Source organism: Neophocaena asiaeorientalis, unplaced genomic scaffold, assembly GCF_003031525.2.
Source record: "Neophocaena asiaeorientalis asiaeorientalis breed wild unplaced genomic scaffold, Neophocaena_asiaeorientalis_V1.1 scaffold150, whole genome shotgun sequence".
In the NCBI taxonomy this organism is placed as follows: domain Eukaryota; kingdom Metazoa; phylum Chordata; class Mammalia; order Artiodactyla; family Phocoenidae; genus Neophocaena; species Neophocaena asiaeorientalis.
The window spans coordinates 7,642,844-7,656,515 of NW_020176571.1; the positions used below are offsets into that span (position 1 = coordinate 7,642,844).

General features: G+C 41.7%; 1 protein-coding gene across 4 annotated transcripts; it reads left to right on the plus strand.

Annotated features, from left to right (window-relative positions):
• The first annotated feature begins 2,541 nt into the window (after positions 1-2,541).
• Positions 2,542-10,392, plus strand: TMEM52B (transmembrane protein 52B). 4 transcript variants are annotated; one of them, XM_024733481.1, is made up of 6 exons: positions 2,542-2,787; positions 3,013-3,160; positions 5,261-5,304; positions 7,185-7,223; positions 7,761-7,927; positions 8,935-10,392. In XM_024733481.1, exons 2-6 carry the CDS (start codon positions 3,107-3,109, stop codon positions 9,177-9,179), a joined length of 549 nt encoding a protein of 182 aa, XP_024589249.1. In that variant the 5' UTR covers positions 2,542-2,787; positions 3,013-3,106; the 3' UTR covers positions 9,180-10,392. The 4 variants fall into 4 exon arrangements, with proteins under 4 accessions (XP_024589249.1, XP_024589250.1, XP_024589248.1 ...); XM_024733482.1 differs by having other exon boundaries at positions 2,542-3,160; positions 5,177-5,304; XM_024733480.1 differs by having other exon boundaries at positions 2,542-3,160.
• The last annotated feature ends 3,280 nt before the right edge of the window (positions 10,393-13,672 follow it).

A 13,672-nucleotide genomic window follows, 5' to 3' on the forward strand; every position in this document is an offset into this window, starting at 1 on the left:
CTCTGACTTTCAGTGGCTCTGAGGTTCCCACTCAATACTTAGGCTGCTTAAACAAAATGAAAAAAAAAAAATCTAGGACTTCCCTGGCAGTCCAACGGTTAAGATTCTGAGCTCCCACTGCAGGGGTACAGATTCTATCCATAGTCTGGGAACTAGATCCCACATGTCGTGTGGTATGGCCAAAAAAAACCGTAGGCTGCAATCATGGTTCATAAAGTAGAGACACTATTATTTTATGTCTTCCTAGTGGAGCTTCCAGTAGATGCAAGTTAAAACTGGTTTCTCCTGCCATATTATCTATTTTTGAAGCCATGGCTGTGGTCCAACCCACTGTCAGCTCTTCATAGCTCACTCTTGGTACCTCAGAGTAATAATAGTCCTAGCCTCTATTTCATTGAAGCACAGAGAGGAAGGGAACCTGCAGTGAGTCACCTGACCTAGGCAAGGTCAAAAGGAGAAGAATCAAAGGAACCAGAAGTAAGAAATTCTTTCGCCCCACTTGTTATCACTGTTGTATAACAATTCCCTGAAGCATAGGTGAAAAGGCTTTGGTACAGTACTCTCCATTGGTTCCACTCCATGTTCTTAACAACCTGGGTACAAGCTAATGATTCACAAGCGTAATGGAACCACAAGATTGTGTAGGGTTGTAATGAGTTCATTCCCCTCTACCTCAGGCACCTGCCCTTCCAGTGTGGACCTCTTCAGTCTTCCCACCCTAATCCTCTCTCCTGTCTCATCGTTCCCTACATGGATGTTTTGATAGGGACTGAGCTCAGAGTTAAAACTGCCACAAGGCATAATCACTTCCATTAGGATAAACAATAAGTTCTCTTTCTCCTGGGATTAATCCAGTGGAGGGAGGGGTGGGGGGAGGGCAAGGGGCAGTAGTAATTCTAAGAAAGAAAAGTAACAGGAAGGTCATTAACAGAATTCCATTTTGTTCTAACCTGTTAAGAAGCTGGAGGGCAAAGAGATGATGGCAATCACATGGCAAAAAAGTGCAATTGGGGGAAAAAAGTCATGTTAATGGGCAAACCTGTTCATGCAGGTGAAGGCTGGCATGACTGGGAGAAGAGAGGGCCAGGATAGCAAGGGGAAATACTACTCAAGAACGGGAATGCTAGGACAGCTAAAACAAGGTCATGGTAACAATACACATGAAACGCAGGAGGACATCAGTTACCAGCATATTGAAGGGAAAAGTTACTATTAAACTTGAGTGGAAATCAAGGCAATCTTAGTTAACACTTACAAAATACTTGTTATAGCAGGACTAGGATATGTATTTCATACACATTAACATAGTTAATCTCTATAAGTGTATGAAGTAACATTATTTTATCCATTTTATATAGGATGGAACTAAGCCAACAGAGAGATGTAATAACTTGCCTAAGATCCCACACCTAATAAGTGACCAAGTAAGTACTGTATTTAATCCCAGACAACCAAGCTGGATTCTTAGCCATGATGCCCTACTGCCTGTCTGACAAGAGAAAGAGAAGGGCAAGGTTAATGATGCTATATGAACATGTACATGACACTCTGACTAGAAATATTCCAATCAAAATGCCTTCATGATGCAACATAAAGCACCATGTAGGGCAGGTCCAGTGGGCATTCCACTCCTATTTAATGAATGGGAACACTGAGAACTGAAGAAATTATATAATAATTTAGTGGAGGGTCTAGATTAGAATTCTGCTCTCTTACCCTGTAAAATACCTCCTACCTGGCCAAGTTTTCTGCTAAAATTTGGAAAGTACTCTTACATTTACAAATATAATGTAGTGTTCATTTATTTTTGGAAATGAATGATTTTGAATCACCAGTATCATACCAGATTTTTCTCTCACTATTTGATTTCCTTAGCTAAGAAATAAAATTAAGTTTATATTCTCCGTTCTCATATCACATTGTTATGCGGTGGGAGGGCTTTTAGAATCAACCCCGCCCAAGGGTCTCCCCTCAACAACTCAGTAAAATCAGATTTTCAGAGTTAGCATCTGAAAGTTGTTTTTTTCCCAATGTTTATAAGATAGATCCCTGTAAACAAATGTCCGATTTTCTTATGAAAGGCTTTGTATTTTAAAAATTTTTAATACTTTGTATTAATTAAAAGATTACTGGCTTAAGCATACATCATTTATACAGAATTCATTTGTTCCTATAGAGGTACGTCTTTACAAATTTTCTATGTCCTTTCCATGTGTGCTTATTTTTGCTCTGACTTTACATTATATGAGAAAGACAGAGAGTGAGAGAGATATATAGATCTTGAATCTTGTTTTAAAAATGTCTCTAACTATTTCAATGGGAATTGAAGCCAGGGTGGAGGGTTATTTCATGGACAGCACCCAGAAATCCTAATCTCCCCACCTGCTTTCTCCAAAGACGCTATAGCTTTCCAGTTCATTTGGCAACTTCTCAGCCCTACTCCAGTGTCTAGGAATAAATGACCCAGAACCAGGAGAGTTGATTATCAACATAGTGAAGGCGAGGCCTGCATACTGAAGGGGAGAGCAAGAGAGGCGGGCTAATCACACGGAGAGGGGAGTGAATGGAGATTGGCAGGGTGACTTTCAACTGGCAACCGTCACCCTGGAGTGCTTGGGTGAAGGACCAAGAATATTACTCCTTTTCTGATGGAGAAGAGAACTTACGTGGTCACCCTCAACGTGCCTTTGATCCTCCTTCAAGTCCGGTTTCTCAGCACTGCCTAGAAAAATATCTAATTCACAGGACTGATGTGTCCTTCCTGAACGTCTTCTTTTTGGAGGCACTGTGAGAAATTTAAAGACATCTAGAAAGGGCTAAGAGTAGAATGGAAGAAGAGAAGACACAGGGAAGCAAACGTGGAGACCTTAAAACCAGGAATAGAAATAGAGAAAGAAGCTAGGATGAAAGGGGAGAGAAAAACCACAGAAAATAACAGCCCGAGGGAGTAAGAGAAGAGAAAGAGAGAGGAGGAAAAACGAATTTATTGCTGAGAAGAGTTTCTCTCCTTAGGTCCTCTAGGTCAAGAAGTCAGACATGGCACAGAGCATGGAAAGGAGGCAACAGACACCCAGTGCGTGACCTGGAGAAGTAGGAGCCCAGCCCGATGAGAGTGCAATCCCGAGCCCTGATGGCTTCTGCCCTGGTATATTTCATCCAGGTGAGTCGTGAAAACGTAGGCATAAGACCTCTGTTTCTCAGATAAATCAACTCTCAGAAGAACCTGGAGAGAAATGAATGAGGGGGGAAGACATATATAGAACCAAAGGGATGGTAGGGAAAAGAATAACTGGAATGTTCCCTTAGTATTATAGGGTTACATATAGTGCATGTGTGATTGATGACTTCAGTGAAAAGAAGGACACATATACTAGTAGGAGAGCAACGGCAGTTTAGAAGTGTCGCATGTATATTTCTCTCTTTTAACATCTCTTCTATCTTTAACAACTCACCTATCCCTCAAAAACCCAAGTAAGTTACTGGGAATTCCCTGGTGGTCCAGTCGTTAGGACTCCACACTTCCACTGCAGGGGGCACGGGTTCGATCCCTGGGCAGAGAACTAAGGTCCCACAAGCTGCGTGGCATGGCCAAAAAAAAAAAAAAATCCAAGTAAATTATTAAAACCAAGTACATAATTCCCCTAAATAGTGTTTCCCATATCAGCCCTAATACTACTCTAGCAGTTTAGGTGCCTCTGGATCAGAGATAAGTTGAGAAAGAAAACTCTTTTAAAATACTTTGCACTTTTTATTTCTCGCCACTGAGAAGGAGAAGTTTCTGAGTAACTCATTAGCTGAGAAAGAGTCATTGGACTGAGGAATTCTGGATCACTTTCAAGGGGAAGTTTACACAGATATGAAATCCATTAAGAAGAAAAGCAAATGAAGAAATGGGCCGGTTTCAGATTCCTGAACAACTCCTAACAGGGAGGGTGCTACTTTACTTCCTATATACCAGTTAACGGAATGTCTGAAACCATAGCCTTTTCTTGCTTTTTCTTGTATTTTCTTTTTACTGCTTCTTCTCCTCCTTGTCGTTCCCTTCCTTTCTTTTCTCGTTTCTTCTCTTTTTGCAACAGGCCTGAAAAGAGGAATTTTATCCGCTGAGCACTTTAGGCTTTTTTTAAACTTTAGTCAAGAAGACAAAGCGAAGTACCAGGGGTGGGTTGAGGAAACACATACTTTGTCATCCTTAGTGGCCAATTATTTTAAATTAAACCAAAACCAGGAGTTTCTCAAATGTCTTCTGCAGAGACAAGCTGTTTGTTCTTTTACAAATCCTTTTCACCCAATGTCATATGCAGGTGTGTCCCCTGCCTGCCTCCACCCTCCCCTCAAACTCCCAATAAGTACAAATTCTTGCCTCTTTTTAGAGTAACTTTGTGGCCTTTGTTGTTGATTTCCTGAAATATCAAGTCATCCAAGTTATTGGAAGAGAGAGACAGTTTCTAGAACAGAAGTTTACCTAGAGAGGTTTTTGAAGGAGAAAGTCATCTGAAATATAAGGTAAAAGAAGGAGTGGGACATTCCTTTTTTGGGAGTAGAAGGGACCTGACAGCAATGTCAACAGCTGTTAGAGCAGACTTGTCCCTGGTTCTAGTGATTCATTCCACACGTGTACATGAGAGAGTCTGATCTGAATTCTGGCCAATTCAATAGCTGTATGCAGCTGGTCATGTTACTCAAACCTCTATGCCTTAGCCTCTTAACGTTTCAAAATAATGTACCCACCAGCATGGCTATTGTGACGAAATGTTAAAAATTCTTGGCAATCTGGTTGGCATAGAGTAGCTATTCAGTCAATAAGTTTTTCCCCTCCCTTTCCCCCCTTCTTCTCTTGTACGGTGCGGAGGGAATAAAGGAGAGCGGTGGGGTTGAATTCGATTTCTAACTGATAGAGAATTAGGAGGACAAGAACTGTTTCCTGAGAGACAGATCAGGAAATTTCTAGGACAAACAAATCGGTATAAATGCTGCCTCTCATTCACAGAGGCGGTGATGCTCACCCACCACCAAAAAACCAAAACCAAAACAGATTAGGTATTTGCTCTTCCAGGTTTTCCCACTGTGAATTTAATAAAGATCAGGTATAGGAGAGATGAAAACAGTCTGAAACCTGACTGACCCCATGACCTTGTCCTTGTATTTGCCCTGCTGTCACCAACTGACCTGACAGCGCAGTCACGAGGGATGACTCACAGGCCGCTGAGCGCAGCAGATGAGACCATTTCCCTGTCTGAGATTGTTTCCCTTCCTACAGCTTCCTCGGGCAAGATGTGAGGAGAATTGTGTCACTCCCGAACAGTAAGTATCTGAGAGTCCACACGGGGAGGAAAGCGAGACAGACACAAACATCAACACCCAAAACAGGGTCAAAATGTCATTAGATATCTCTGACTTCCCTTATTTCTACTTAAATGGCATCAACCCACTAATCTCAAAGACAGGTTATCCAAAAACAGGTGTTCGTGTCATCCTAAGTACTCAAGATAACACTGCTGATGGCGTTTTTCCAAAGCCAATCTTCCTGTCAAAACAGCAGACTTAATCTCAGTTTATACAGTCACAGTGATTTGCAAAAGATTTTCTTTCCCAAGCCTCTCAGTGAGTCACCGAGACAGACAGGATTCACTACTGACACGAAGATATACTTGGGTGATTGCCAACGTAGCACCACCATTTCAAATCTGCAAAGCGTTTCCTATTTTTCAGGGCATGTTAATATTTATTGCAGACTTCATTCAGCTATCAGTTTGAGGTAGTTATCCCTCAATCTAAACCTGTCACAATTAAGTCCTATGTAGACACAGAGGACACAAAGATAAAAAGGGAAGAGATTCATTCCTCTTGGAGGTAAATTATTTAAGAAAGCAGGGACAATTTGAATGAAAAGACTTACTTAGGCTGAAGGAAAACACATATTTAGCCACAGGAAGAGTTTCCCTACAGCCAAGTCTGTTAAACCCAAAGGAAATGGTGATGGCCTTGGTAACTTGCCACGAGCTCTCTGCGGTTTTAGACACCTACCACCATAGGAGGGTTATTTTTAATAGAATCAGAATTGTAACATTGTAGAACTGGAAGGGGCTTTGAACAAACAGGGAATGTGAGAACACCTAGAGACACTGTTCAGTGAAAAAGAAAACTGCATGATCTACAACTGTGCAAACAGAGAGGACATAGAAGTGGATTTCAACAGATCGCTAGATCATAAAGTAGTAAATGTATTCATCTTCAGTGACAAACAAATATTTTCCTTCCCCTCCCCTTCACACTCCCCAGCTTATCCCACACTCCTTCTCCCTTGCAATCCATATTTTCTTCATTCTGTAGAGAAACTTGATAATTGCCCTAGCTCATTCAGAATATTTAATTAGCTTTTGTCATGAGGAAGTCGGTTTCTACATTTTCTCCCCCCTCCTTGTTTGGCCTCAATGGATATGCTTATCTGTCTTGATCCTGGATGTGAAAATTTAAAGCCCTTTTTACGGTGGGAGTTTTTATGGTTTTATGGTGGCCCTTTTTTATTTTTTCTGGACTTTATTTTTTTCTTGAAGTATAGTTGATTTACAGTGTTGTGATGTGCTAGTTTCTGATGTATAGCAAAGTGATTCAAATATATATATATATATTCTTTTTCATATTCTTTTTCATTATGGATAATTACAGGATATTGTGTATAGTTCCCTGAGCTATATAGTAGGACCTTGTTGTTTATATGGTGGCCCTTTTTGCAACAACTTGCAAAACATAAATTACAAACTATCATGCTTATAACTGAAATTTTCTTTATGTTTAAATTTTATTGACCTCAAATATATACAAACCTTAACTTTCACATTTATTTCCACTCTTTGTAAACTTGCATTGAAAGTTCTTTCTTGGTAATTGTCATCAAAACTGTTTACAATGGTCATGGTTACAGGTTCTATTAACATTATTTTCATGATCACTAGTTTAGTCTGTCTCATAATGACTTACACAATGCCATCTATAGTATAAATCACTACTGAAGGCATCCCATTTCATAATAGATTCAGCTGGTTACATCGAAGTTAATATAACCTGTGATGCTTTTATTATAACAAGGTATCATACATTGTAACTTGTATTTCTGATTCTGGAATTATAACAGGCATTGACTATATTTTTATTGCAAACAAACCTTTATTCTTTCTCCATAGTTGCCTGACCACAGATTGGGTACATCTCTGGTATATATGGTAAGTTTCAGCTATATTACCCAGAAAGATGTTTAAAAGGGAGTTTTTCTCAGGGGTATTACTTTTATTTATTTATTTTAGTTTTTAAATATATTGACAGCAGAAAAGAAACTGAGACATCCAGCCTATTTCCTAGCATCTCGGAGTAAAGCTTCTTTACCCCATCACTAAACTGTGTGACAATATACCAGGATTTCCTGTTTCAATACCATCTCCTGGGCCAACATCGACGGATTATTGTGTACTTTCTCAGGGTCAGCTCTAGAAAAAGCCACAGAGAGGAGATTACTTCAGTAAAAAGTAGCCCCTCCAAACCACATTTAAATCTGTCATGAATTGCTCTAGTGAACTGACTTAGTCTTGCTGGCAAAATAAGGAAGCGTGTACGTGAAGAGAAAACCTGGGAATTAAAATCTGATAGTCGTTCTATAAAATACTCAAACAAAAATCAAAATGGAGACACTGAAGACTGATTACGCCAAAGTTGGGAAAAACGCCAGACCACAGAGCTCTCACTGCTCGGTGGGGTCCTTACAGGTTGCTGGTGGTCATTGGGGCGCTGCTTCTCCTGTGTGGTCTCACTTCTATGTGCTTCCGCTGTTGTCTGGGTCACCAGCAAAATGGGGAAGACGAGGGCCGGCCACCCTATGAAGTGACGGTCATCGCTTTTGACCAGGACAACACTCTCCAGAGCACCATCACTTGTGAGTACACTGATGTAGGACGTGGGAGGTGAACCCAGGTTTAAACGATCGCTTAGGACAGTGCAACAGTGTCAAAACATTCACCAAATGGCGTTAAAGATTCTAAAACTTAGGGCAGCTTTAATTTCCCAAAGCCTGATGGTGCAGTGACCTGGTCTCCCATGGATGCTGTATGTTCAGTTTATGGTCAGATAATGGAGTGAAGAAAGAAATGGAATGTTGGAGACAATATTGGAAATGTCTTACAGGAAGAATTCCCAAGTTTATAAATAATTATTTTGATAAAACCATTTGAAGCTCTGAACGTATCCCTTTTTCGAAAATGTCTTAGATTTTTGTGAAAACGTACACTTTCTATTATCTATACTAATTTTTTTTTTATCTTTAGAGAAATGAGTTGTGTGTACTTTCTTTATTCACCAGGTCTTAAACCATTAGATATTAAACCCAACACTGGATGATCATAAAACACCTTCCTTTATTTCCCTCTGTTCTCTTCTTTGCATTATATTCTTTGCTAAAATTGGAGAGTGAATACAAGGCAGAACAGCAGGCCTTGTGATATTTATACCCTGTGATAAATTATACCCTGTGACATTTATTTTGAAAAGAGAGAACACTATAGCACGTTGTTCACCTATCTTGCTTTTCTTTTCTCAGTGTCATTTTGGGGAAAAGATAAGTAGGCAGAAACAACTATTTCTAAGGAGTCTGCAACTTAAGTGTGTTGGTATAAAGGGGTCCAAATCCGTAAAGGGAAAAGGACAGGATTGTGAGATATGGGAGCCCACTTTAGAATTGGAGGAATCCAGAGAAGATGGGATCTCCTAGCAAAGAGTGAAGCTGGTTTCTGAACAAGCTTCACAGGATTTTCCTAATATCTGTGGCCAAGAGTGATGATGAATTTGGACACTTGTTTAAAATGAAAGGGGATTGAGTGTGCCGTAAGTCTCTGATTTCTGTGGACGCCGCGTTTACTTGAGCTCTAGTCCTTCTTTCCTCTCCAGCCCTGCAGTCAGTGTTTGGCCCTGCGGCTCGAAGAATCCTGGCCGTGGCTCACTCCCCCAGCTCCCTGAGCCAGCTGCCGTCCTCCCTGGACACCCTCCCAGGGTATGAAGAAGCTCTTCACATGACTCGCTTCACTGTTTCCAGGTGTGGCCAGAAAGCACCTGATCTACCCCCAGTGCCAGAAGAAAAGCAGCTGCCCCCAATGGCAAAGGAGTCTCCTCCAGTAGAACACTGTTCTAATTGATGGGAACTCTGGTTTGATCAATGGGTTGGGGGTTTCCCCAGAGCTGGTAGAGATTCACAGACAAATGGAACCTTTTTTTCCCCCTAACTTTCAGAAGGCTTAGGATGGCCATCTAAACAACATTCTGTGGCAAAGATGGACTCCAACCCAGACACATATATTTTCTGCTATGGCATGCTCTAGTCGAGAACTCTTCTTTATCCAGTGGCCACAATTTGCAATTAACCTGTAGCAATGCTGATTACTACTGAACAGGAAAGCATCAAAGGTTTCTTGGATTCCTTCAGCTATTGAGTTCCTTTCCCCATAGGACGCTGCAAGTTGCTGGTTTCTCTACCAGCGAACAGATTATGTACACTTGTGGAGAAAGACCAGCCCGCAGGCACAGCCAGAGACATTCATGCACTGAATTCACACATGCTTCCTCTGAAGAAAGCACTCACTTTTACGCTAAATGACAATGATAATTTTGTACGTCACGTAATGCCTCACTGGACATCCAGAATCCAGGGGTGGGATTGCAGGCCTGGGTTTAGAGGACACAGCCGAGTACTGAAGTGCCAAATATCAAGGTCTTTCTTTCACTCTGGTTCTACCCACCAGCAGTAGGGGAAACTGCATAGAATGCAGTAACAGTTCTATTCATTTTTTAGTTCCTCTGCCCTGCAAACATACGCGCACACACGGAGGCACGCAAGCATATACACACGCACGCTTTTCTAACTCTGAAAGAATAGTGCCGCTCTGCTTCTTTCCTCTTTCCTGCTTTGACCAAATGTCTCTACAGTAGTGACAAACACTTGCTTCTAGTGGTGGTCTTCACTGCCACCTAGTGGAGCCATGGTAGAAATGCATTCTCCTGTGGGAGCCCGTCTGCGCCCCTCTCTGGTTTTTGGAGCACTAACTGGGTGGGAAACTTCCCAGGGCACGATCATACTGTGTAGTGCTAAGCTGTCCACATAACATACTACCTCCAAAATGTACTGTTATTGGAAAATTTAGGAAGTGAAGTGTATTTGGGGAAATACTGCTTGCCAGTGACCTTAGAAAAGTCATTGAACTCTCAGGCACAGTTTTCTCATCCATAAATTAGGAGATATAACACTTCCAAGGATTGTTGTGAAGATCAAATAAGCTATATGTAGATGACAAGATTTGTAAATTATTATACACATGTATTAGTTACTCTTTTTTTTTTTTTTTTTTTTTTCCGTTGCGGAGCACAGGCTCCTGACGCGCAGGCTCAGCGGCCATGGCTCACGGGCCCAGCCGCTCCGCGGCATGTGGGATCTTCCCGGACCGGGGCACGAACCCATGGTCCCTGCATCGGCAGGCGGACTCTCAACCACTGCGCCACCAGGAATACCCTACTCTTACTCTTGACAACTAATTTTCATTGGCCTGCTATGACTCTACTGGAAATTATGTTCTGATTTGTCCTTTTGCCAGCCAGCCTGCTATGTTATTGCCAAGTCACACCTGATGTAGCTTTATTTCATCAATAAATATTTGTTGATTGAGGTAAACAGCTGAAGACATGTGATTCCTCTTGATATATCCTGTGTAGAGGTAAGAAATATTTGAGAAAAATTTATTAGGCAATTAGGTCCATTTCTCAGGGAGCAATACAGACCCGGAGATGGCTGATTAATGCACCACCTCATTAAATAACTTCTTGGGGTGCTCACTCAGCCAGGAGGGGAAATGTTCTAATGCATCGGCAGGCGGACTCTCAACCACTGCGCCACCAGGAATACCCTACTCTTACTCTTGACAACTAATTTTCATTGGCCTGCTATGACTCTACTGGAAATTATGTTCTGATTTGTCCTTTTGCCAGCCAGCCTGCTATGTTATTGCCAAGTCACACCTGATGTAGCTTTATTTCATCAATAAATATTTGTTGATTGAGGTAAACAGCTGAAGACATGTGATTCCTCTTGATATATCCTGTGTAGAGGTAAGAAATATTTGAGAAAAATTTATTAGGCAATTAGGTCCATTTCTCAGGGAGCAATACAGACCCGGAGATGGCTGATTAATGCACCACCTCATTAAATAACTTCTTGGGGTGCTCACTCAGCCAGGAGGGGAAATGTTCTAAGCGAGTATAACCTGCTGGTGATCTGAATTTACTCTGAGTCACTTAAGACATTGTCTCTGGAAATGGTTAATGCATGAATTTGTTAATAGCACACGAGGGGGCCTTGTTTTGCCACTGCCAAATGAATCTCTTCATTATTACATATTCCATGAAATATTCTAGGCCCTTTCATTTTTCAAAATACTACAGTCTTAAAGAAGTTAAAATGTCCTCGGGTATAATAAGATCTTGAAAGAAATCCTGCCTGTAAGGATCTTATTCTAAAGAGATCTCTCCGCCCCACTTTCCCCTCCCCCTTGCCCTCTCAGCCACAGAGAGTCAGCTTAGAATTACATCACGAGCAATCAGCAGCCACTTGGTTTCACTTCTTTTTTTTTTTAACATCTTTATTGGAGTATAGTTGCTTTACAATGGTGTGTTAGTTGCTTCTGTATAACAAAGTGAATCAGTTATACATATACATATGTTCCCATATCTCTTCCCTCTTGCGTCTCCCTCCCTCCCACCCTCCCTATCCCTCCCCTCTAGGTGGTCACAGAGCACCGAGCTGATCTTTATCTACTCAGACGAAGACGTCTGTTCCTCAGCTCAGTCCCTTTCACCATTGGTCTCAGTTTTAACTCCTTTTAACTTTCCTCATACCCATCCTTCAAACTAACCGTCGGTTCAGTGACGCTAACTGATTTCTCCCCAAAGCCCACATCCCTGAGTAGTGCTGCAGTCTGAAAGAGACATTGGGAACGGTGTCATCAGGACTTGCTGACGGATTGGGTAGGGAAACGTAGCAAGGGAAAATGATTCCTAGATCAATGACCCGAGGCCATGTGCGGAAGGTGTAGCTGTTTACGAGGATGGCGAAGACTAGCAGAGACCTGATTTAGGGGGAAATTAAATTCAGGGATTTCTAAAATGCGGGGAAAGGCATTTTGTGGCAAAATATAAACCAAGTTAATCTGAAATGATGTCTAATACACGAAAGCAGCAAGGAAGATTCAGGTGTGCCAATGAGAAAAATCATTTTCCTTGAGATGGAATGAGGAAAGCCTCAATCTGTAAAAACGGGAAAGAAATTCCATATCGGATCTTGATAATTTGCAGTGTCTGTAAAATAAGCCACTGGGAATGGCCCAGAGATGATTGGGATTTGCCAGTTTGGGACTCTGGGGTCTGGACAGGAGGATATGAGTTTGGAAGCCATCAAGTTAAAATGTATATTTATAGATATGGGTATAAATGAGATAACTCTCCTTCCTCCTTCCTCTTTTTTTTTTTTTTTTTTTGCAGTACCCGGGCCTCTCATCGTTGTGGCCTCTCCCGTTGCGGAGCACAGGCTCCGGACGCACAGGCTCAGCGGCCATGGCTCACGGGCCCAGCCGCTCTGCGGCATGTGGGATCTTCCCGGACCGGGGCACGAACCCGTGTCCCCTGCATTGGCAGGCGGACTCTCAACCACTGCGCCACCAGGGAAGCCCTGCTTATTTTTTAATTGTTCACTTTCTATTAGTTTCTTCCCTTTAGTATACATTAGTTTAGTATGCATTATGTATTCTAAAAAGAAAGGAGAGCATAATCTGAAGGAGAAAGGTACCACGTTGTTAAGCCTGGCACTAAGTAATTCAGACACTGCGCTTGAAGACAGCCGTGAAAGTTTTTTAGCAGGAGAGATCCATGTGGCCAATGTTTTAGAAAGACACTGATGAAAATGTCTGAGGTCTTAGCTGAAGTGTGAAGAAGGCAGGTCTTGCTTCCAGCCAGGAGCATGTATTAAAAATCCTAGTCAAAACTGATGAGAGCCTGAAAATGAATGGGAGGCTGGGCGGGAGGTGGTGGTGAAGAAATGAATGATAATCACTTCGTCTTTTCAGCAGAGCTCTGAGCTGTGCTCAAATTGCAAAAACGAATAACAAAATGGTTAGGAAGTATAACCTTTACACCATTGTTCTCTGGGTCTTTCCTCTGATCTTAAGCAGTGGAGAATCTCTGCTACCTCTTTCTCAGTCTGAATGACACAAATGTGGATTGATATAAACCTCCTGCAGCCTGGCTGTGAAGCTGCACTATTCATTCTCTACAGCTTAATTTGGGTTTTCTGGGGGTGATTACACTAGTGGAAAAAAACCCCACGTTTAAAAAAATCTTTTTTTACTTGCCAAAACTGAAATTCTTACAATCAGGGCTACGTCCAGTATCTGAAAGGAAGTGTTAATATCTACATAGCAAGAGGAAAAGACTCTGAAAGCATGAAGTCCCTAATCTGTGAGAGACCTGGAAGATGGGCCTGGATTAGTTTACACAAGGATAATAAAGGCACTTCTTTCGGCAGGAAGATGCGTCTGAGAGAAGATTGATTGGGCTGTGATGACTGGTTTTGTCTGAGCTTTGGAGGCAA